The sequence below is a fragment of the Sus scrofa genome, chromosome 6, assembly GCF_054392235.1.
Source record: "Sus scrofa isolate SSC_HxYL_T2T_F1_AM1 chromosome 6, Sscrofa_HxYL_maternal_Yorkshire_Landrace_v2.0, whole genome shotgun sequence".
NCBI lineage: Eukaryota > Metazoa > Chordata > Mammalia > Artiodactyla > Suidae > Sus > Sus scrofa.
In genome coordinates, this window is record NC_139388.1 from 151,587,677 (window position 1) to 151,611,596 (window position 23,920).

Below are 23,920 nucleotides of genomic sequence, written 5' to 3' on the forward strand. Positions count from 1 at the left end.
CCGAGCAGCTTAGCTCCAGCGTTGGGGAGGCTCGGAGGGCGCCGGTAACCTGCCCGCTGCTGCGTGCCACCTCCACCCGAGCACCCAAGTCTGGCGGCCAAGGGCAAAGTGCTGAGGCCTCCTCAACCCACTGAGAGGAGAGGCTCCGTAGTCAGATCAGTGACCGCCCGCTGGGGAGAAGGGGAGGGGGGTAGGACAAGCCTAAAATTAGCGCAGGGGAAGCAGAGGCTGGGCCAGGAGGCGCTGAGATGGCGTCCTCTGCCGCAGCGGCTGCCCCGGAGCTTTCGCCCGGAGCCCGGCCGCTCTGCGCCCTCCTCCTGCACCCGGACCAGGAGCAGCCCCTACGCGGCACCAAGGAAGAGCTCCCTCCGGGAAACAGGATCCGGGAACACGTGCAGCCTCCTGAGACCTTGGGATTTATCGCTCCTCCCCCAACTGCGGCAGAAAATGTAAGGCGCCTCGGAACTTAAAACCCCAGAATCCTCCAGAACCCTTGTCGTTGAACTTAACATTTGGCTGGCTAATTTTAGAGAACTCTGTTCTTTGCTGAGTTTTCCTTTAAATCTGTTTCTCGCCTTCCCCTTGCCTCAAGCAGAATTAAGGATGAGGGGAGGATTGGGGGTGGGGTGGGGGGAGATGCCAAGGATCTAGGGGATGGAGGCTTGCAAAGTGGGGGAGTTGGCATCTGATTATCTCTGTAAGATCAACAGTTTTTGAAGGTCAGTGACGTCTTCCCTTTGGATCCACCTGAAAAGGTTAATGTTCATGAAAGGATTCTTGGGTCAGCGTTTTTCTCGAGAACCCAAAATGTAAAAAGTCCTAAGTATTTCAGATGTTGCAGTTCTAATAATGCATTAAAAGTCTACATATCAATGAACTATTGTGAACACTCCCCAAATAAAAGGGAGCTATTATAAGGAAATCTATGAAATGTAAATAGTGTTACTCAGCCAAGACTAAATGAAGGATGCAAAGATGTTATATTTAGTAGCACAAAAATGGAAAACTGAATGACACAATACTTGGAAAGCAGAGCTGGTTATTTTTAAAAGTCATGTTTATTATATAACTAGAATTTTTAAATAATATCTGCACGGTAATTTTAAATCAGCCATATAACACCTACTACACATGTCTGTAGAGTGACATCTTATCTCTAGCATCTTTTAGCCTCCCTTCTGCAGTCAGCCCCTTACCTTTATTTTCAGAATCTTTCATTCTCTGCTTCCTCCCTCTGCTGCAAAGGAGCGGGAAAGTCCGGCTGATTCTGCAACCCTGACTTTTGATTTGTTATTCACATACAGTCAGCGGTCTCGGGGGCGAAGTCCCTCAACGGAGGAGCACCAGGGCTCTGATAATTGCCTGCAAGTCAGTGTGCGGGGTTATAATTTTGCTTATGCTAGAGCGGAAAGGATGGGGATGAAGGCAGACGTAAACACAAATTCCAAAACATGGCATGGAACTGGATCTGGAGCCTAGGTTTGCCTTTCCTTGCAGTGGGTTAGGACACCAGTTATTTAGTGCCTCCTTATCTCTGGAGAGATTTGATTTTAGTTGAAAGAGTAATGTGTTTGCCATGAACCAAGCTTCTTCTCAAATGGAGACCTTAGCTTTGAGGGGGATTAAGAGCCCTGTGCTTGTTTCCTCTATATATTCATTCATTCAGCAAACATGTCTTTTACCTCTCTGAGGGCCAGGCTCTATGATAAATAAGTACTTGGGACTGAACAGTGAAGGAGACCAGCCCCAGGCCTCAAGCTGCTCCCAGGCCAATTCAATGCAGAGGCACACAGTGCAATACAACGACCTATGTCTGCTGCATGGACCTGGGTTATTGAACCCATTTCACCCAGGTATGAATTGGTACTCAAGGCTTTAGTGATTGGTTTTAAGCCACTGGATGGCTGACACAGAAATGGATCTGTGAAAGCCAGACCAAGACCCCTCTGTTAGACAGCAAGGAACACTCAAGCAGATTTTTTTCAATCATCCAAATATCAAGCTTACTTTCAATCATTACACAGCTCAGATTCACTTCTTTGTTCTTTCACTCAGCAAATGGTTGTTTGTGCCTGGCACGGTTCCAACCTGTTAGCGATTCAGGGGTGCAGGAAAACCAAATCCCTGCTCTCAAGGCTATCACATTTGGGTGGGAGGATTCAGACATGCCATAAACAAACAAATATATAATAAATGGCAGTGGATGCTGTGAAGAAACAGGATGCAGGATAATGAAGTAACAGAGATGCCATTTTAGCGTGACCAGGGAAGGTACCATTTAATTCATTTTATGGAAAATGAATCAGAGACATCAAAGTCCCTTCCAAACATCTTCCCTCAGAAATTGTTTTTGAAGTTCTGAATGCTCACAACCTCCTCTGCTCTAAGTGCACTCACTGATGGGTGGTGTTTACATCCCATTACACAGATTGGTAAACTGATGTCAAAAAAAGATTCACTCACTGATGGGTGGTGTTTACATCCCATTACACAGATTGGTAAACTGATGTCAAAAAAAGACTAACTCACCCAATCCAGGACCTCACCCGATTGGAAAAGGAGCAACAACAACAACAACAAAAATACATCCACTGGTTGTGCTCATCCCCGGAAACTGCTGGGTTAAGTACAATCCAGACATGGAAAATTTGCTGGATAAGATAAGAGATAAGAGGGTTAAAGTCCTATCCCTACCACTGTTACCTGAGGGATGTAGCACAGGTGATTTAACCACTATGGCACCAGTTTCCTCATCTGCAAAGTGGGGCTAATCATACCTGCCCTGCGTATGTTCAGAAGATCAATAGAGAGAAGAGATGCGGCTCTTTGTAAACTAAGTTCTGTATACGTGTAAAGTATAATTATCAACATATTTGGCACATTTAAGAGAACTAATTGCTAGTGTCTACCTGTTCATTACTGCAGCCCAAGAGTCAAATACAGCTATAGAATAAAAGCTTGTGGCCATTACGGGTCCTGTTGTTAATTTCTAGTTGCCACAATTTAAAGACTCCCTGAAAGTACGGCAAAATGTTAAGTATTTGGTTTTTGTTCCCATTTTTTCCTTGCCAGTGGATACTACTTTTATGCTTGTCTTTGACAATTTAAGGCCAATGAGGAAAACACGCCTTGACTGGAACTCCTCCCTGGCCACCAAATGAGCCATGTTGGCCCATAACCATATGGAAGAAATGGGCATGTCCATCTCCAAGGACCGAGGCCAGGGCAGCCAAAAGATGGCCAGTTAGGGAAGTTCGGAGCACGGTGAGGGGCAGATGGGGTGAAGAAAGAAGTGATGAGAAGCCACCATTCATGTACGCTTTCATCCAATTAATAGTCATTGTTCCAGACACTGCTCTGAACACTGAGAATGACGGTGCTGAACGAACCATTGTCTTCAAAGAGCTTGTGGTCTCAGAACAAGAGGTTTCCACAAAGTATGCTGATTTACTAATTAGGCCAAGGCCTGGGTTTGAGTAGTAGGGCCAGGACTCTAAAGCAGACCAGGTTCAAACATGGGCTCTGCCATTTTCTGGCTTCTAGAGGAAAGAGGGATGCAGTCTGGCACTTCTCTGTGTCTCCATTTCCTGGTCTGTAAGATGAAGATGATGGCACCTACCTCCTTGGGTTTGGTGAGGCTCAAATGAGTTGATGCATGTAAAGTACATGGCACAAAGCCTGACACATCAAGTAAGGGCTCCATAAATGCTGTAAGACTAAGATTATTACCTGCTGACTTGGATCAAGTTTTTCCCTCTGCACCTCAGTTTCCTCATAAAATGCAGAAAATAATAACTAGCGTATATGACTATTGCGAAAATTACCTATCAGGAAGAATACAAAGCCCTGGCATAAAGCATTAGCTCACCCCATGCCAAGCTCACTCCAGATCCTTTTTAATCAAATGGCTTCCCAGGAAGAAAGACTAAAGCTAGGAGGAGTAAGGAAGTGGGAGAGGGGCTGCTATTTATATTAACAAGGGAGTAATTTTTTTTCCCAGGAGTATGGTCATCTCTAGGATTACTTGCATTTTACCCAGAATTTTATATATATATATATATATTTTTTTTTTTTGGCCATGTCCACAGCATATGGAAGTTTCCGGGGCAGGGATCAAACACAAGCCACTGCAGTGACAACACCAGATCCTTAACCTGCTGCACCACAAGGGAACACCTACCCAAAATTGTATTTTGAAAAGTTTCAAATGTATAAAAAGTTGGAAGAATTGCCCAGCAACTGCCTTTAAGTACATTTTGCTAAATCTGCTTTATCACATATATGTTCATCTTTTTATCCATCATTAATTGATTTTTTTTTGTCTTTTTGTCCTTTTTAGGGCCACACCCACAGCATATGGAGATTCCCAGGCTAGGGGTCTAATTGGAGCTGTAGCCACCAGCCTATGCCAAAGCCACAGCAATGCCAGATCCAGCCACATCTGTGACCTACACCACAGCTCACGGCAATGCCGGATCCTTAACCCACTGAGTGAGGCCAGGGATCGAACCCGAAACCTCATGGTTCCTAATCAGATTCGTTTCCGCTTCACCACAATGGGAGCTCCATTAATAGATTTTTTTTTTTTTTCGTTTACTTTTCTAGGGCCGTTCCTGTGGCATATGGAGGTTCCCAGACCAGGGGTCCAATCGGAGCTGTAGCCACCAGCTTCGCCACAACCACAGCAACGCCAGATCCGAGCCATGTTTGTGACCTCCACCACAGCTCACGGCAATGCCGGATCCCCAACCCACTGAGCGAGGCCAGGGATCAAACCCGCAGCCCCACGGTTCCCAGTCAGATTCATTAACCACTGCGCCACGACAGGAACTCCATTAATTGATTTTTTAAATTAAGTTGAAAGAGATCTGAAGTCCTCCGCAGATAAAAAGAGCTTTTATTTTCCCTGATGAAACAAATTTTACACAAGCCTTAGACTGCCTGGTTCTGTGGCAATTCCGAGCAGAGGTAGGTAAATTCTTAGAAATCTTGTCTTGCCCCCAGTAAACCTCAAAGCCACACCCAGTTGAGGGTCAAGGGTAGACTCAAGTCTTAGAACTTTCCAGAACAAGGCAGTGCCTCTGGCAGACCCCATGCTTCCAATAATCACCTATTAATGGAAATGATGCTCTATCTCAATAACTGGGTTTAGGAAAAGCTTCCAGCAGGCTCCACTGTCCACAAGTCCCTTCACAGCTCTGCACAGTCCTTGTCTTGTTAGATGCCACTTCTGAGTCACTACCCTGGTGAGTCATGCCCAGCAAGGGAGGCCATCTTGAGAGCAAAACTAAGGAGAATTTTCAAGAACAATGAGTAAAAGAGAATAAGGCTTTTCATTGTCCTAGCAAAACAAAAATGAAAGAAAAAAATGCTGCTGTTAACACTGTGGGTTCGACTTCTGAGCTGTAAATTTCACTCTGCAGAAAAACTCAGCCCCCAAAAAAGAAAAAAAGCTTTTACAGTCCCTTGGAAATTTGAGAGCAAGAGATGTGAAGGATATGTCTCAAATGAGGCAGACCTAATGATCTTTCGGTAACTTGCCTGGACACTCTTTGGCTTAATCATTAATTTCAAGAACATGCCAGGATGGGGAGAGCGACTTTACCTGCACCACTACATTCCACCTTCCTCCAGCCAAGCCTCTGTTTGGTTTGCTCAGAGCATCCAAGAGGCCCTAAGAGAGATGAACCGAGTAAGAATACTGCAGACTGGGGTGGGGGACAGGATTAGGGTCACCGCAGAGGAGGGCAGCGTGACCACAAGAAAAGCTGCGTTATTGGAGTTCCCGCTGTGGTGCAGTGGGTTAATGATCTGGCTTGTTTCTGTGGAGGCACTGGTTCTATCAGTGGGTGAAAGGATCTGGTGTTGCTGTCCCTGGCCCAGGAACTTCCACATGCCAGGGGCAGACCAAAAAGAAGAGGGGGAAAAAAAAAAAAAAAAAAAAAGCTGGGTTGGCTCCCAGGAGGGCAAGCTACAAGGCAAGGAGAAGAGAATTAATACACGGAGTTCCTACTGTGTGCCAGGCAATCTTCTGATCATTACCATCCGTTCACAGAGAATTCATTAGCGGTCGAGCACTGCCTTTACAGTGAGGACGTTCACGGCACCGGGTCTGGGTTTGATTCTCTGCTTATTAGTTGTATAACTTTGGAAACATTACTTATCCTCTTTGTGCTTCAGTTTTCTATTCATAAAATAGAGATCGTAAAACAGGGTTACTGCAGAAATGAAGTTAAAATATTCACAGGTGTAGGACAGTGGCTGGCACATGGTAAGCAGTACATGCATGCTAATGTTTGCTGGTCCTTCTTTTTTAGATGAGAAAAATGAGGCAAAGAAAGGAGACTTGCCACAGGACACATAGCTACAAAGTAGCAGAGCTGGGATACTGCCTCTTATTTACTTCTTATGACACCTCTGTGAGAGAAGTGACATCACCTTCCTCTTATGGATGAGAGCTTGGAAGCCCAAAAGGGGTCCAGTAACCTGCTTATAGCATATGGTGGCAAAAGGGGAGTTAGGTTTGAAGCATCCACATTTGCTGTCATGAAGGCCTTTGCACATCCCACCAGGCCAGTGGTCCTCAAACGTTAGTTCACAGCAGAATTACTGCAGGACTTGGTAAAGCACCTCTGGAGTTTCTGGTTCAGTAGCTCTGAGGTGGTTGCCAAGAATTTGCATTTTTCTCTAACAAGTTCCAGGAGACACTGTTGCTGCTGATCTGGAGACCACACTTGGAGAACTACTGCTTTACAATCAGGCACCTGTATGCCAAACAGAGGGCAGGGGAAGAGATGGGATCTAAGGGTTATAGGTCCCACATCGGCAAAGAGCTACCTACTTCACAGAGCCTAGCAAAGATCCTTTGCATTTATATGCTCATTTCATAGTTAGGACCTCATTTGATCTCTCCGAAAGCCCTAGGCAGTGATCATTACCTGCATTCCATGTGATCTGTTTGTAGAGACATGGCTAGAGCAATGGCAGTGAGAGAGTAAAGCACAGATCATCTGACAAGTGTTCTATCCTTTTTTCCAAGTATCTGGTCCTGGAAAGCACTATGCTGATGGAAACTGAGTCCAGTTCCAATCTGTGTCTCCCCAGGAAATAACTGCAATTCAAGAAAGGGCACTTGGGCCCACCAGGGTTTGGAGAAGGTCATTACTGGTGAGAAGAGCACAGGACCAGTTTTTTACCATCATTTCAAGGATTAGGAATGTTGACTGCTCACAAAAGGTTCCACCAACTATTCGCCCCCTTCTCTATAACCTAGAAGCTTTACAATTTGACTAAAATGTAGTTCTCTGTGAAAGAGGGAAGCAGTTGGGGGGTAAATTTCTACTGGGCACAGCTTGCTCATTTAGGACAGCTTGCATGGCTAGGTAAATTTTTTTAAGTTCTTTGGACATATAAGCCAAAAAATCATTAGTACCCAGAAGATTTCAAGAATTCCTGGAGTTCCCTTCGTGGCTCAGCGGTTAACGAACCCGACTAGGATCCACAAAGATGCGGGTTTGACCCCTGGCCTCAATCAATGGGTTAAGGATCTGGCGTTGCCATGAGCTGTGGTGTAGGTCGCAGATGCGGCTCGGATCCCAAGTGGCTCTGGCTGTGGCTGTGGTGTAGGCCAGTGGCTACAGCTCCGATTGGACCCCTAGCCTGGGAACCTCCATATGCCGCGGGTGCGGCCCTAAAAAGACCAAAAAAAAAAAAAAGAATAAGAAGAAGAAGGAGAAGGATACTGATGTGGAAGGCTTCTGGTTGGTCCAGCAGGGATTGCTGCCCCTAAGGAGCTTCCAGCCATATTTTATTCCCATAGCTCACTGAACTTTCCGTATTTGGGGTGTGATCATATGATGGAATATCTGGACTAATATTAATAAAAATAAAAACCAGCACTTTGTGAGCTACTATGTACCAGGCACCCTTCATACATTATACACCTTTTAGACCTATTTAATCATCACGGTTTAAATCATCCCTTTTTTATACAGCATCTATAACTGAGTTTTAGAGAGATTTAGCACCCGTCCAAGTTCACACAGCTCATTAGTGTGCGTCTTATTAGTAGCAGATTCCAATCACAGTCTGTCTGGCACCAAAGCATATGACTGTAGATGTCCAAAGTGATGTTGACATCGTCATGAAAAAATTCAGGCCACCTTTTAAGAAAAATCAAATAAAGCTGGGATATCGATTTCTTACCTGGCATATATTTATTAATTTTACTTCTTCCCTTCATGAGTACAGATGTTGCAACATGTTTATTTTGGGCCGATGTGTGGCAGAAAGGATGCTGTGTGGGTAGTCAGTCCTGAGTTTGCCACCCACTGGTCACATGACCGCCTGCAAATTACTCTGTCTTCTTCACTTTCCTCATCTATAAAATGGGGGAAATAAATGCCATCTGTCCTTCCTCCTTCCAAGGCGTTGTTAAGATCTAAATAAGATCGTCTAGTTGACCTATTCTATAAAGTGTAAAGCATCATATAACATAAGACATTGTAACGGCCTCATCTCCAGGTTGTACAAGGGAAAGGGAAGTAGGGAAATGTAGTGATCAGCCAAGATCCTGCTGCGAAGAGAGGTGTCGCATGACAATGAGCCCCAGAAGCCATGGATGAACCCTAGATGGGAACAAAGAAGAATAAGAGGATGGCTGTGTACACCGTACATGCCTGATTTTAAAAATTATAAAACTTGTGGTGCCGCACGTTAAGGATCCAGCATTGTCACTGCTGTGGCTTGCTGTGGCACAGGGTTGATCCCTGGCCCGGGAACTTCCACATGCCACAGGTGCAGCAAAAAAAATAACAATTTTTTTTTTTGGTCTTTTTTGTCCTTTTAGGGCCGCACCCATGGCATGTGGAGGATCCCAGGCTAGGGGTCTAATCAGAGCTGTAGCTGCCCGCGTGCACCACAGCAACACCAGATCTGAGCTGAGTCTGCGACCTACACCACAGCTCATGGTAACGCTGGATCCTTAACCCACTGAGTGAGGCCAGGGATCGAACCTGCAACCTCATGGTTCCTAGTCGGATTCGTTAACCACTGCACCACGACAGGAACTCCAAGTAATAATTTTTTAAACTAGAAAACTTATTCTAACCCAATTTACTGCAGTGGGAATACCCATTTATTCCTCTTTGGTAAAACATTCACACAACATCTGGAATAACACTATGCATGTAATTATCACTCAAGGAAGACTTGTTGCAATTTCCAATCTATTCAGCTGCACAGGCAAGCGAAGGAAAAGGGGCGGTCAGCCTTCAGACCTACTAAGTTGCAGCAGCGGTCCTTGATGCAGTGGAAAAAAGAACTGAATTGGCACATGACTAAAAGTAAGAGCACCGTCTTTGGAAGCCAGTAAGATGACAATGCCAAGCCACAGGGTCTCCCTAACTGTCAACGACAGAAAAGCTTGTTTCTAACATAATAAATATTTGAAAGATAATTGCTGCTCCTTGTCAAATTTATCTTTAGAATGCTTGCTCTGTGCCAGCATTTTACAAATTATAAACTCATTTAATTCCTTAATTCATTTACTCATCAAAACAACCCTGGGGTGGGGGTGGAGGTGCTGACAACGTCAGTGCCAGGGCCCTAGTGCAGGCTAGCTTCTGCCCTGGCTCAGGTCGGCCATTTTAGAACTCAAGGCATGTCAGCCTCCTAGGAAAAACCCTCAGATGATGGAAACAGAAGGAAAGGACAAGACGGGACACACACACACACACACACACACAGCAAACAGGTATCTGCAAAGTACCAAGCCCGGACTTCGCCTGACTTAGCCTGGTGGGTCAAGTGGATGAGACTCTGCCCCCATGAAATCTGTAAGAGTAGGTGAAGAGTGACACATCCCCTAAAGATGGCCAAATACCAAAAGAGAGGTTACAGGTGGCAGGAACGCCAGAAAAGGCTTCACAGAGGAGATGGCATTTGTGCTAATCCTGATGGATAGGCAGGAATCAGCCAGCCGAGAGACGAAGGCATGGCCATTGCAGATAGAGAGCAGGCAGAGAGCCAGCCGATCATGTCATGTCCCTGCTCAGAAAACGTTAGTGGCTTCCCAGCTCACTTGGAATAAAATCCAAACTCCCCCTCATGTCCTACCCAGACCTTGACCCGGCCCCTGCCTCCCTCACCATCCCCCTGCTAAGCTCAGGCACACCGGGAACATTTCCACCTGTTATTGCCTCTGGCAGGAAGCTCCCCCCTGGCTTCATGCTGGAGTAACTCTGAATCAGTCGTGAGGTTCAGCTTCAATTACATGGCCTCTAAGAGGCCTTTCCCGTCCAACGGCCTTGTAAGCTTGGGTCTCTCTACCTTTTCCCCTCTCTGAACAGGCGATCTGATTTGTTCCAAGCACACACAGCCATCTGTAACGGGAATGTGTACCTGTTTTATGTGTGTAATATGTTCCCCTCTCTCGAAGTAGTTCTGTGAGCTGCAGCCTTGCCTATCTGTTCACGTCCAGCCCTGGCACACAGGGGAGCTCGATAAAAAAGTGTGCAATGAATGCATGCAGTGAGTCAGTGATTGAACAAATGTGAGTTAAGGCCCTAGTGAGGACAGGGCGCAATGCGTTTGGGAAATAGTTGAGTGTGACTAGAGCTTACGAGGTAATAAAGGACTCACCCAAACGGGTTGGAAAGGGGATAGGTCCAGATGGGGAGGACCTCGAAAGGTGACTTGGGTCCGGATTAATTCCCCCAACGGGTACTGCATTGCAGGTGCCGGCCAGGTGATGGGGGAGGGGGATACAAATCTGAGTAAGACTGTGTCCCCAAAGCTCCCTGAATTCCCTCCGTCCAGACCCAAAAGGACAGACAGGGACTTTTGCTGCAACCACCTGCGCCAAGGGAAGATGCTTAGAAAGGTGGAGAAGGGACTGTCGAGCGGCTCCGCAGGAGCTCGGGGACTGGTGAGTCCCCGCAGCCCAGGGTCGGGATGGAGGGGCGCCCAGGAAAGGCCAGACTTCAGGCCGCGCCGCCACTGCCCACGGGCCAGGGGTGGGGCGGTGAACCCAGCGGGAGATGCCGCCTCGGCGCGGGAGCCACCGCGGCCCCTCCGCAGCCAGAGGCCGGCGCCCGCGGCGCGCGGTAACAGGTCCCGCGGCCGCGCCCACACTCACCCTGAGCCGCCTTGGAAGCCGAACGCGTCCGCCACAGCCGCCGGGTCGTCTTCCACGGCCGCAGCGAAGAAAACAGCCTCCGGCTCTTCTTGCCGCCCTTCTCAGTTGCTCCCATCTGTGCTCCCGCGCCCCTCCCCCGCCGCCCGCCTGCCGCCGCCGCCGCCGCCGCCGCCCGAGGGTAGCCGCCCGCTTCCTCTGCCTCCGTGCGACTGCCAGGTGCCCGGCCGTCGCCGGGGAGGACGCGGCCGCGGGAGGAGGAGCTTGAGGGCCGCGGGGGGCGGGGGCAGCGCGGGGGGTACCGCGCTCGCGCCGAGCCTGCGGGGTGCGGCCTGCGGAGGCGGGGACGCTGCTGCGATGCGCTGGCTGGAGAGGCACTTCGCGCCCGGGAGCCCCCCAGGTGAATGCTTTAGTCATTCGTGCATCCTTCCGGCGACGTGGATGGAGTGCCCAACTGCTGCTGGGCATCATTAATTAACACAAAAATCTCCCCCGGGATGTACGCTGATTTTTATCCCCAAATTCCACATGATAAAATTGAAGCTGCGAAAGGTTAAGTAATCGTCCCAGAGATCACGCAGCGGCTAAATCATGACGATTCCCAAGTCCTGGGCTCCAGCTATATTTTTTTCATTTCTTTGTACTGCCTAAGAATGACTGTACATTATGTTAGAATTAAAAAAAAAAAAATGTCTGAGAGCGGTTTCTGTTCTCGTCATTCAACAGATTAAGCATCACCCTTTTATTCTTTCTTTCTTTTTTTTTTTTTTTTTAAGAACCCATTTTATGTCCAGGCACTTTTGCGTACATGCCATTAAAGCTCACAGCACCACAGTGGGATGGGAAGCATTTCCCCCTTTGCCAGATGAGGAAGCTGAAATGTCAGAGCTGAAGCTGCCCAGCCCCACAACTCTGTCTCTTGTGATTTTGCTTAGTTGGAAGAGTCCAAGAGGGAGAGCAAAATCAAGATCATTTAACACTGCCTGGCTACAGTATTAATAATTAATATTTATGGAGTGCTTTTTGTGTGTAGGATTTTACATGCATTACCTAATTTAACTCTCCCAGTGATACTCATAGGAGAAAAATCTTAATATCCTTGCTTAACAGATGGGGGAAATACAAGTTAAACCCCAAATGAGGACTTTACTATTAAAACCGGGGTGCCGGGAGTTCCCTTTGTGGCTCAGTGGTTAATGAACCCGACTAGGATCCATGAGAATGTGGGTTCCATCCCTGGCCTTGCTCAGGGGGCTAAGGATCCGGTGTTGCAGTGAGCTGTGATGTAGGTCACAGATGAGGCTCGGATCCTATGTTGCTGTTGCTGTGGCTGTGGCACAGGCCAGCAGATGCAGCTCTGATTCCACCCCTAGACTGGAAACTTCCATGTGCTGTGGGTGCAGCCCTAAAAAGCAAAAACAAAAAACAAAAAACCTGGGGTGCCAGAGTGCAGGTGGAGGCAGGGATGTTATATTCTTTAAAAGTGTCAGTGGCATAAAAGATAAGAAAAATTGTGGATATGTTCTAGATTAAAGGAGGCTAAAGCGATATGACAACTAACTGGAATTCCTGAGTCTAGAATGAACTGTATTGGAGTGTTTTTTTTTTTTTTTTGCTATTTCTTTGGACCGCTCCCGCGGCATATGGAGGTTCCCAGGCTAGGGGTCGAATCGGAGCTGTGGCCCCCGGCCTATGCCAGAGCCACAGCAACGCGGGATCCGAGCCGCGTCTGCAACCTACACCACAGCTCACGGCAACGCCGGATCCTTAACCCACTAAGCGAGGCCAGGGATCGAACCCGCAACCTCATGTTTCCTAGTCGGATTCGTTAACCACTGCACCACGATGGGAACTCCCTGTATTGGAGTTTTGAAGAAAAACCCTAAGGGACATTACTCGGTCAATTTTTAAAATACATATAGGGATTCACTTTGCTGTACACCTGAAATTAATACAACATTGTAAGTCAACTATATCCCAATAAATTAAATATATATACATATAGAGATAGTGGATTAAATGAGAGTGTTTGGGAGTTCCTGTTGTGGCTCAGCAGTAATGAACCCAACTAGTATCCATGAGGATGTGGGTTCCATCCCCGGCTTTGCTCAGTGGATTAAGGATCTGGTGTTGTGGTGGCTGTGGCATAGGCCAGCAGCTGCAGCTACAATTCAACCCTTGGCCTGAGAACTTCCAATATGCAGCAGGTGCAGCCCCAAAAAGCAAAAACAAAACCAACCAAACAAAAACCGTGTTTGTCAATGATAAACTATTGGCGTTGTTAACCATGTTACCAAACTCATGTTCGACTGCTTGACGCTCCAAAGCCAGTAATTCAAGGGGTGTCGATAGAAAGGAAAGGTGCTTTAATCAGAAAAGCTGGCAATCTGGGAAAAAGGTGGACTCATGTCCTGAGACCAACGCTGAAGATTCTGCTCATTCATGACAGTTTTTAAAGGGGGAAAGAGAGAAAGGATCTCAGTGAATCATCAAGGCAGCAGACTGGATTCTACATCATTCTCCATTGCCTCCAGACTGGCTACATCTTTCTTTAGATGTTACCTTACCTGCATGATCTGCCTATGAGATTGCCAATGCTAAGGGAGCTGTTGGGGGTAGAGAGCTAGTTTTGTTTTTGTTTTTGTTTTTGTTTTGCTTTTTAGGGCCGCACCAGCCTCATATGAAAGTTCCCTAGCTAGGGATTGAATTGGGAGCTCTAGCTGCCAGCCTATGCCACAGCCACAGCAACTCAGGATCCTTAAACCACTGAGTGAGGCCAGGAATCAAACCCACGTCTTCATGGATACTAGTTGGGTTCGTTACCCCTGAGCCACAATAGGAACTTCCAGCGAGCTGAATCTGCAACCTACACCACAGCTCACAGCAACTCGGGATCCTCAACCCACTGAGCAAGGCCAGGGATCGAACCCGCAACCTCATGGCTCCTAGTCAGATTCGTTAGCCACTGAGCCACGACGGGTACTCCATCAACTATATTGTAATAAAAAATAATTAATTACTTTTTTAAAAAATGATGCTGGAGCAACTGGACAGGCATTGGCAAAAACGAAAAAAATTAACCTTGACCTAAACCTCACACCTTATACAAAAATCAAGAAAAAATGGAGTTCCTATCATGGCTCAGTGGAAATGAATCTGACTAACATCCATGAGGACGCAGGTTTGATCCCTGGCCTTGCTCAGTGGGTTAAGGATCTGGGATTGCTGTGAGCTGTGGTGTAGATCTATGATGTGGCTCGGATCCTGTGTTCCTGTGGTGTAGGCCAGCAGCTACAGCTCCAATTCGACCCCTAGCCCAGGAACCTCCATATGCCTCAAATTCGGCCCCAAAAAGATAAAAGACAAAAAAAAAAAACAAAAACAAAAATTGACTATAGGCTTAAATGTAAAATTATAAAACTTCTAGAGAAATAAAAAGAGAAAATCCTCTGGGATCTGGAGCTATGCAAAGAGTTCTTATTTTTAGACTTGTCACCAAGAGTATAATCCATAAGAGAAAAAAATTGATAAATTGGACTTTATCAAAATTAAATATTTTTGTTATGTGAGAGAACAGACTCTGTTAAGAGAATAAAAATACAAGCTACAAAATGGGCAACAACAAAATCCAACAAAGGACGAGTATTTATAATATAAAAAGAATTCTCCAAACTCAACATTTAAAAAAATCCAGTAGAAAATGTGCAAAAGATGTGAGCAGATATATCACTAAAGAGTATGTCCATACCGAGTGTGTCAACTGACTATGTCCATTGTGAAATAAGCACATGAAAAGATATTCAGCATCAGTAGCTATTAAGGAAATAAAAGTTAAAACCACAATGAGCCATCACTGTATATCTATCAAATGACAACACCAAAAGCGGGTGAGCGTGCAAATGAAGAAACTGGGTCATTCCTACATTGCCGGTAGGAATGTAAATGGTATAGCTACTCTGGAAAAAATTTGGCAATTTCTTCTAAAACTAGACACAGCTACTGTTAAGACCCAAGCAATTGCACTCTTGGGTACTTATGCCAGAAAAAAATGAAAACTTACGTTTGTGCAAAAACCTATACACCAATGTTTATAGCCGCTTTATTTGTAATAACCCCCAAACTGGAAATACCCCAGATGTCCTTTAATGGGTGAATGTTTAAACAAGGTGTGGTACTTCCTTATCATGGAACACTACTGAGCAATAAAAAGTAACAAAGCTATTGCTATAAGCAACAAATTATATGAATCTTCAGGGAATTATGCTGAGTGAAAAAAGCCAATCCCCAATGGTTACATACTATACGATTCCATTTATATAATATTCTTTTTTCTTTTTTTTCCTTTCTTTTTTTTTTTTTTTTTTTTTTTGGTCTTTTTAAGGCTGCACCTGGGGCATATGAAAAATCTCCAGCCTAGGGGTCGAATTGGAACTGTAGCTGTCAGCCTACACCAGTTCCACATATGCAACCTATGCTGCAGCTTGTGGTAACGCTGGATCCTTAACCCACTGAGCAAGGCTAGGGATCGAACCCACATCCTCATGGATACTAGTCAGGTTCTTAACCTGCTGAGCCACAATGCAAACTCTCTCCATTTATATAATATCCTTCAAATGGTGAAATTATAGAAATCAAAGACAGGTAGTGGTTGCCAGGGAGGAGACAAATGGGTGTGTCTGTAAAAGTGCAGCTGGAGATATCCATGATGGTGAAACTGTTCTGTACCTGTCTGTTATCAATGTCTACATAATGATTGTGACATTAGACTCTGGTTTTACACAATGTTCCGATTGCAGGGAAAAGGTAAAACTGTACCTAGAATCTCCGTAGTGTTTTTTTACAACTCCATGCAAATCTACAATTATTTTCAAATTAAAAGTTTATGTTTTTAAGCTCTACACCTGCAATTGCATACAGTTCACTGCAATATCTAAAACGTGTTTCAGCCAAAATTCAGCCTAAGCCCATGCCTTCACGGCTACACTCAACTTTCTCACGACCACTGGTTCACTAAGGGAGGCCGAGGACCATTTGCTAGGCCTCAGGGAGGAGGCATGGAGGATTCAGAAAAGTCACAGGGGTGTGGAGACCCAGATCAGTCAGGGAGTGCAAGGTTTCTCTCCTGTTGGGAATGAGCCCCTTAGGGGTCTAGACAAGTGACACTTTTTTTTTTTTTTTTTTTTTTTAGGGCCACTCCTGCAGCATATGGAGGTTCCCAGACTAGGGGTCCAATCAGAGCTGTAGCTGCCGGCCTACGCCACAGCCACAGCAAGGCCAGATCCGAGCCACGTCTTCGACCTACACCACAGCTCATGACAATGCCGGACCCTTAACCCACTGAGCAAGGCCAGGGATCAAACCTGCAACCTCATGGTTCCTAGTCGGATCGTCAACCACTGAGTCACGATGGGAACTCCAAGACAAGTGACATTCTTAAAGTAATTATGGACCAGACTTTTTTGATTCTTTCACTAACCCGAGAAGGCTAGGAAGATATAAATATGAAATGAAGAAGGGAAATGGGAGAGACTAGAAAGGGGGTAGAAACGGAGGGGTGTCCTCTCTACAAGCAATCAGCTATGTTTTCTTCTAATCCAGCCTTCATGCTCCGTGGCATCCAGACTAAAGTCTAAAGAAATAGATTCTTAGAAGAAATAATCGAATTAACAAAGTTACTCCGAAATAGAGGCCACATGCCAGCAGCAAATGCCCTAGACAAGGGTTGTCCTCTGCTACCTGGGCTTGGGGTTAAGACACCTAAAATCTAGTCCTGGTTCCCTGGACCATCTGTGAAATATTGGTCATGTCTCTTCCCTTCCTGCTTTACTATTTCCATCACCGCCACCACTGCAATTCCCATTCATGAATGGAGTTTAGCCAGATGACCCAGAAGTCTCCTTCCAGGGTCTCCCGCCTTCCTTCTTTGCATGTCCTCACCCCCACTAACTGGTTTTGGAATACTGCCAAGCATCAGTATCCCAGGGGGCCTGGCTTGAAGACTCACCTTTTCTCCTGTTGTTCTGGCACATGCAGTGGATCACAGTAGCGCCTTGGAAGGGCCCATTTGCTCACTGCTCAGATGTCACTGGTCAAGGCAGGATGAGAGAGACACTCTTCAGCTTACCCTTTTAGTCCAAACATCATGTGATTTCACGGCACTCCTCTAGCTTGGAGCTGAAACCAGGCCAGATGTCTCTGGCTCTCACAGTCACAGGCGGTTCCAGTGGGATCCTGCTCCAGGCAGATCTAGTGGGAAGCCTTCTCTGCAGTCCCTGGAGTCCATGGGAAAAGAATGCAGCCTGAGAGATCTTCCACTCAAGTAGAAACACCCATGTGCCCTGAGGCAGATTCGTGAGCCTAGCAACATGGAATTTCTTTTCAAAAATGCAAATAGAGGGCATGACAAAGAGAAAAAGGAGAAAACAAACACACACACAAAACCTGAATTCCATTCATGTCATTGTGTTTACAAAGCTAAGTCTAGAAATTCAAAAATGGCAGGGCTTAACGTCAATGGGATACAAGATTTTGTATGAGCGTATGTGTGTGTGTGTGTGTCTGCGTGCGCACACTTAGTATTCAAGGGGAAAAGGGGCTAATATAAAGGACAGCTAGGCAGAGCCGTGTGCATCCTGGCTCTGCCACTTACTGTGTGACCTTATCCAACCTGCCTAACATCCCTAAGTCTCAGTTTCCCCATCTGTAAAATGGATATAGTGAATGGTACCTACCTCACAGAGCTGTGACCTCTTACTATCATATGTAAAAAATCAAATAACCTCAATTAAATAAAGGAGCTTATTATAGAACTATGTCCATTTAGAGATATCACTGTATAGATAAAAAGAATGGCATCTTCTTTTGCAAGGAATAAATAAATGTGTGTGTGTGTGTGTGTGTGTGCGCGCGCGCGCGCGTGCACATGTGTCTTAAGAGAGAGAAATGGAGGAGTTCCCGTCATGGTGCAGTGGTTAACGAATCCGACTAGGAACCATGAGGTTGAGGGTTCGGTCCCTGCCCTTGCTCAGTGGGTTAACGATCCGGCGTTGCCGTGAGCTGTGGTGTAGGTTGCAGACGCGGCTCGGATCCCGCGTTGCTGTGGTTCTGGCGTAGGCAGGTGGCTACAGCTCCGATTCGACCCCTAGCCTGGGAACCTCCATATGCCGAGGGAGTGGCCCAAGAAATAGCAACAACAACAACAACAACAACAAAAGACAAAAAAAGACAAAAAGACAAAAAAAAAAAAGAGAGAGAGAGAAATGGAAAGGTTGATTCTTGGTGAAAGTGTCATCCTTCAAGTTTCATGATTTAATTCTGTGTCTGTCATCTATTATGCCCGAGGTATCCTGTTACTCACCCTTCCAGACAGTAAGTTCCAGGGTATAAACTAAACTACATAACCTAAGGCGTCTCAGGTGCTGTTGGAACCTTTGGAACCAATGATGCTGTTGCTTTTTCATGCTACCCCAGTGGCAATGCCAACAGGACTGCTATTCATGCAGGAAACAACTCAGGGAAATCACCACTTTAAACTTATTTTTCAGGAGTTCCCATCATGGCTCAGAGGTTAATGAATCCGACTAGGAACCATGAGGTTGCGGGTTCAATCCCTGGCCTCGCTCAGTGGGTTAAGGATCCGGCGTTGCCATGAGCTGCTGTGTGGGTCACAGATGCAGCTCGGATCTGGTGTCGCTGAGGCTGTGGCATAGGCTGGAGGCTACAGCTCCGTGATTAGACCCCTAGCCTGGGAACCTCCACACACCGAGGGTGCAGTCCTAGAAAAGACAGAAAGACAAAAAAAGAAAATACGTGTTTAAAAAAATCTGTCTTTCCTCCGTAGAATAGAGCTCCCATGTTTACACCTGGTCCCTGGTTTCTTATTAATCACAGGGTTCTCCATACTCAGCCCAGACTTGGCCAAGTGGAGTTTGCATTAAATATCTATTTATTCTGTTTTTGGTTTACATCAGAACAAAGGGACTTTATTGCAAGGGAGTAGTGATCATGAGGTGATCCAGAAAAAAAAAAAAAAAAAAAAGCCACAGTAAAAGCTCACTACCAGTCTAGGCTGGAAGGGCAGAAGGAGAAGGTGTTACAGCAGCCCCACGGTTGGGGTCACCAGGCAGAAGCTGGAAGCAAGGTGATGCCTAGGAGAAGAAACAGCCCCAGCAGAGATGCGCAGAAAATGTTTTCTGATCTGTATGGTGACATGCAGCCTCGCCTAGCCTAGACATCCCTCACTTCCAAGGAGCTTTTCCAAAAATCCTTCCAGAACCTGGGGTTTAGGAGCAGTGGAGAAGAGTAATTAAAGTCACAGACTTGATCACTTCTGGTTGGCAAGTCACCAGCCTCTTGCACCTTTGTTTTCTCCTTCAGAACAGTGGAAAGGTAATATCTGTCTCAGACGCGTACGTTGAAGATGAAACGTGAGATTGCATTGACCAAGCATCTAGGCTTGTCTGGCATAAAGCAAATGTCCAAATTACACTAATCCCCCCCTCCCCTTTTAAATGACACAGAACATACTGTAACAAAAGGTTTTTGTATTCAATGCTTTTCTATGAGAGAAGAACTTTTGTGTGGAGACTGGAAAATCTATTAAAGGGCCAGGGACCTTTCTGGAAATGTTGGCCCATGGCTCAGAGTTTAATTGTAGGCCTTGGCAGGTAGGAAATGAAATACCGGCTGAGGGGTTATCTCTAGACACTGAGTTGAAAAGCCTTCAAGGTAGAGAAGGACAGGACCAAGAGAATGGCTAACGGGGACAGAGGAAGGGTGATAGGGGGTGATGGGGGGGTCCCTCTCCTTCTTTCTTCAGTCTCCTTGTCAGAGACCTTTTTGAAAATGACAACCTAATTGTGTAATGATAAATGAGTTTTTTCATGTCTTCTTTTTTAAGCTTTCTTTCTTTCTTTTTTTTTTTCCGAGGGCCACCCCCGAGACTTATGGATGCTAGGGGTCGAATCAGAGCTACCGCTGCTGACCTACACCACAACCACAGCAACGCCAGATCGGAGCTGCATCTGTGACCTACACCACAGCTCATGGCAACGCTGGATCCTTAACCCTCTGAGGCCAGGGATCGAACCCACAACCTCATGGTTCCTAGTCGGATTTGTTTCCACTGTAACACGATGGGAACTCTTTAAAAAGCTTTCTATGTGTGACTCTTACTGGATCATGAGAAAGAAAAAAATCAGCATCAAGTTTTAGGCCAACTGAAAAAGCTGACTCTGTGGATGGGGTTTTAGAATGGGTGGTATGGAGTGCCTGCTGTGGCGCAGCAGGTTAAGGATCCAGTGTGGTCACAGCTGTCGTGTAGGTCGAGGCTGCTGCTCAGATTCGATTCCTGGCCCGGGAACTCCCATAGGCTGATGGAGCGGCCAAAATAAATAAATAAAATAAAAATAAAATTGGGTGGTGGAAAATGAAAATAAGGTGGGCTCGATGGGGGACTCAGAAGCAGCTGCATGGATCACAGTGGCCGTTTCAAACCAGTCTCAGGAGTCTGCAACCTCACATCCTTTATTCTCCAGAAGGATACCTTCGCAATACTTGGAATTGCGGTGTAATTCCTTCAGGGAAAGCCCAGAGGGTTCTGAATCTTCGAATGTGTACATACGCCTCTTTTTTTGGTTAAGATATAATTATAGTTAAAATTGGAGGTTTCACCTCTCTTTTCGTTGCTGTGCGTCTTTGGCATCATAGTGTTCATCTGCCTTTGGACAGAGATGGCTGGTGGGCACCAATATCCGTGTTTCTCTTCCTCCTGGGCACACAGATGACTGCTTTCCCAGCCTAACCTGCAGTGCGTCCTGGCTGTGTGACTGAGTCTGGCCGAGCAAGTGGCGAGTAATGACGTGTACCACTCAGAAGCCTGGCCTCAGAGACTTTCCACGTAGCCCTCCAAGCTCTGGTTCTTCACACATCAGCTGGAAACTGAAGATCCAGTGGCTGATTTCAATACCCAAAAGGATGGCAGATGGAGGGAGCCTGAGTCCCTGAATGACTGCATGAAACACATTCCTCCTGGTCCTCCATCAGTCTCACTGGGAAGTTCCCATTGTGGCTCAGCAGGTTACCAAGCGGATTTGTATCTGAGAGAATGCAGGTCCAATTCAATCCCTTGCCTTGCTCAGTGGGTTAAGGATCCGCATTGCCGTGAGCTATGGCGTAGGTCACAGATGTGGCTCAGATCTGGTGTGGCTGTGGCTGTGGTATAGGCCAACAGCTGCAGCTCCAGCTCTGATTCGACCCCTAGCCCAGGAACTTGCATATGCCACAGGTCAGGTCATAAAATATATATATATATATGTGTGTGTGTGTGTGTGTATATATATATATATCGTATTGGACTGCAGTGTGATCAAGAAAACAGCTTTGCCATGTCTGGCATTGATATTCTGCAGTTGTTTGTTACAGCAGTCAGAATGCTCTTACTAATACACCTATAGAGACTGCATACGGGGGGAGAAATACCTGACTCTGAGTCATAGCCCAGGCAACATGAAGCCAGATGGACACGTCCAAGGAAGATTAACTGGAGCTGTGTATCCACAGCTCCCAAGGGGCCACAAAAAGCAAATGAGGTCATTGGCTATAACCTCTAAGGACAAATTCTCTCAGTGACACTTGCTGGTTTACGATTCTCTCTTCCATGAGTATCTCCCTCTGCTTCTTATTTTCAACTGTGGGTTGTTTATGATGATGGCGAGAGCTGAACCAGTAAAAGGTGAGAGAAAATGGAGAAGGCTTTTGATAGTATAAACTTTGAGAGAGTTTGCTTCTATTAGATCGCCTATCTCCTGTGATACTAACACGCCTCCATCAATTTCTTATTTCATTAAACAACTACTTTGAATAGATATCTCGCTAGTCCCTTAGGATATAACTCTGAACAACTGAACCACTATGGTTTTTTTACTCAAGGACATTTAATAACCAATCAACTAAACAGATAATCATGCCAGGGGAGCAGGTGCTATGAAGGAAAAGCCCAGTGTACCTGCACATTGTCCAGGGGAGAGATATATAAGGTATAGGAAGCAAAAAAAAATTTTTTTTTTGGCTGCACCCACAGCTTGCTGAAGTTCCTGGGCCAGGGACTGAACCCAAGCCACAATGCCAAATCCTTAATCACTAGGCCACCAGGGAACTCCCAGGAAGCAAATCTTAATGTAGGGAGACTACTATTACTAATAATATTAACCAATACTTTTATAACACTTATTACATATCAGGTAGTGATCTTAGCACTTTACATGTACTTATTCATTGAACCCTTTCAGGTACCTATGAAGTACTATTATTATTTTCATTTTACAAATGAAAAAACTGAGGTACAGAAATGTTAATAAGTTACTAGTAAATAGCAAAGAGAGTGGAGCTCCTGGTGGCTCAGCCACCTAAGGATCCGGTGTTGTCCCTGCTGTGGTGCAGGTCACGACTACTGTGGTTCAGGTCGCTGCTATGGTGCAGGTTCAGACCCTGGTCCCGGAACTTCTGGATGCTGTGGGCATGGCCAAAAAACCCCACAAAAAACAGCAAAGAAAGGATTTGCACTCCAGCAATCTGGCTCCCGAGTTTGTATTCTTAGTCACAATGGTCTACTAAAATTTGGTGCATTCTTGGCAGGAACAGAGACCTGTATGGCTGAAGCTTGGTAAGCAATGGAGAAAGCGGCACAAAGTGAAACAGGAAAAACACAAATTCGAGATGACTTTGGGGTTGGGGGAAGCTATGGCAGGCTCTATAAGGTAAATAAATTCTCCTAAAATTCCGTACGTCTTCTGGTCTTTGTTTTCTCCGCATGAATTTGGTGGCACATGAACTTTGGGGGCCATGAGCATGGGGCGATAGGGAGGTGGTCCTGCCCTATTAGCAGCTGGCATAACCTATCAGCCGTGAGTCCTTCCTTCACTATGGAGCTTAATCATTCCCCTCTGGCTGATCTGCCTGAAGGCTACCTGGACATCCTACCAATAGACTCAAAGTTCCTGCTGCTTGGAGTTCCCGTCATGGCTCAGCAGTTAATGAACCCGACTAGCATCCATGAGAACACAAGTTCGATCCCTGGCCTCGCTCAGTGGGTTAAGGATCCAGCATTGCTGTGAGCTGTGGTGTAGATCGAAGACGCAGTTTGGATCCTGAGTTGCTGTGGCTGTGGCATAGGCTGGCAGCTGTAGCTCCAATTCAACCCCTAGCCTGGGAACTTCCATATGTCACGGGTATGGCCCTACAAAGACAAAAAGACAAAAAAAAGTTCCTGCTGCTCTGAGAAGTGTTTTTCTGATGCTGCCTGTGACTCCTCAGGCAGCCTGATACACCTCCCAGGTGAGCCCAGGGCAAACTGACTACATCTCATTCAGTGCAATCATTACCCTTATGTGACCTTCTCTCCCAGTTCACCACTCTTGCAGTCAAGTGCAGAAAATACAAAAAAAATCAAAGCTTCTCAAGCTATGCTAGTCAATAGAGTATCCAGTAGACTAATGTGGCTATTTGCATTTTAATTTAAGGAATACAATTTAATTGAAAATTTTAAAAGTTAGTTCCTCAGTTGAAGTAGTCACATTCAAGAGTTCAATCATCACACGTGGCTAGTGGCTATTATATTGAAAGAATAGTTAAAGAATATTTCTAGGATTTCCCATCATGGCTCAGTGGAAACGAATCTGACTAGTAACCATGAGGACGCAGGTTTAATCCCCGGTCTCGCTCAGTGGGTTAAGGATCTGGAGTTGCTGCTTCTTCTTTTTATTCTTTTCTGAATGTTTTCTTCTTGCA

At 45.9% G+C, this 23,920-nt stretch overlaps 2 protein-coding genes across 10 annotated transcripts in view; one reads left to right on the plus strand and one right to left on the minus strand.

The window, feature by feature from the left end:
• The window catches only part of DNAJC6 (DnaJ heat shock protein family (Hsp40) member C6), a 170,652-nt gene extending 153,153 nt beyond the window's left edge, over nt 1-17,499 (minus strand). For 2 of the 9 annotated variants that reach the window (XM_084958687.1, XM_084958686.1), the window contains exons 1-2: nt 11,138-11,311; nt 1,197-1,362 (exon numbers count right to left, since the gene is read on the minus strand). In XM_084958687.1, coding sequence (XP_084814813.1) covers nt 1,197-1,218 — 22 coding nt within the window. In that variant the 5' untranslated portion in view covers nt 1,219-1,362; nt 11,138-11,311. 9 annotated transcript variants of the gene reach the window in all.
• On the plus strand, nt 224-7,895 carry LOC146402886 (uncharacterized). The gene is made up of 2 exons (XM_084964824.1): nt 224-449; nt 6,318-7,895. The coding sequence occupies exons 1-2, from the start codon at nt 249-251 to the stop codon at nt 6,453-6,455; spliced, it is 339 nt and encodes a 112-aa protein (XP_084820950.1). The 5' UTR covers nt 224-248; the 3' UTR covers nt 6,456-7,895.
• Nucleotides 17,500-23,920: the final 6,421 nt, after the last annotated feature.

What these genes read in the sequence shown, in the direction of transcription:
- LOC146402886 (XM_084964824.1), top strand. Translation starts at nt 249, where the DNA reads ATGGCGTCCTCTGCCGCAGCGGCTGCCCCGGAGCTTTCGCCCGGAGCC. An exon ending in CCCCAACTGCGGCAGAAAAT is followed by an intron (nt 450 to 6,317) that starts GTAAGGCGCCTC and finishes CTTCTTTTTTAG; the next exon opens with ATGAGAAAAATGAGGCAAAG.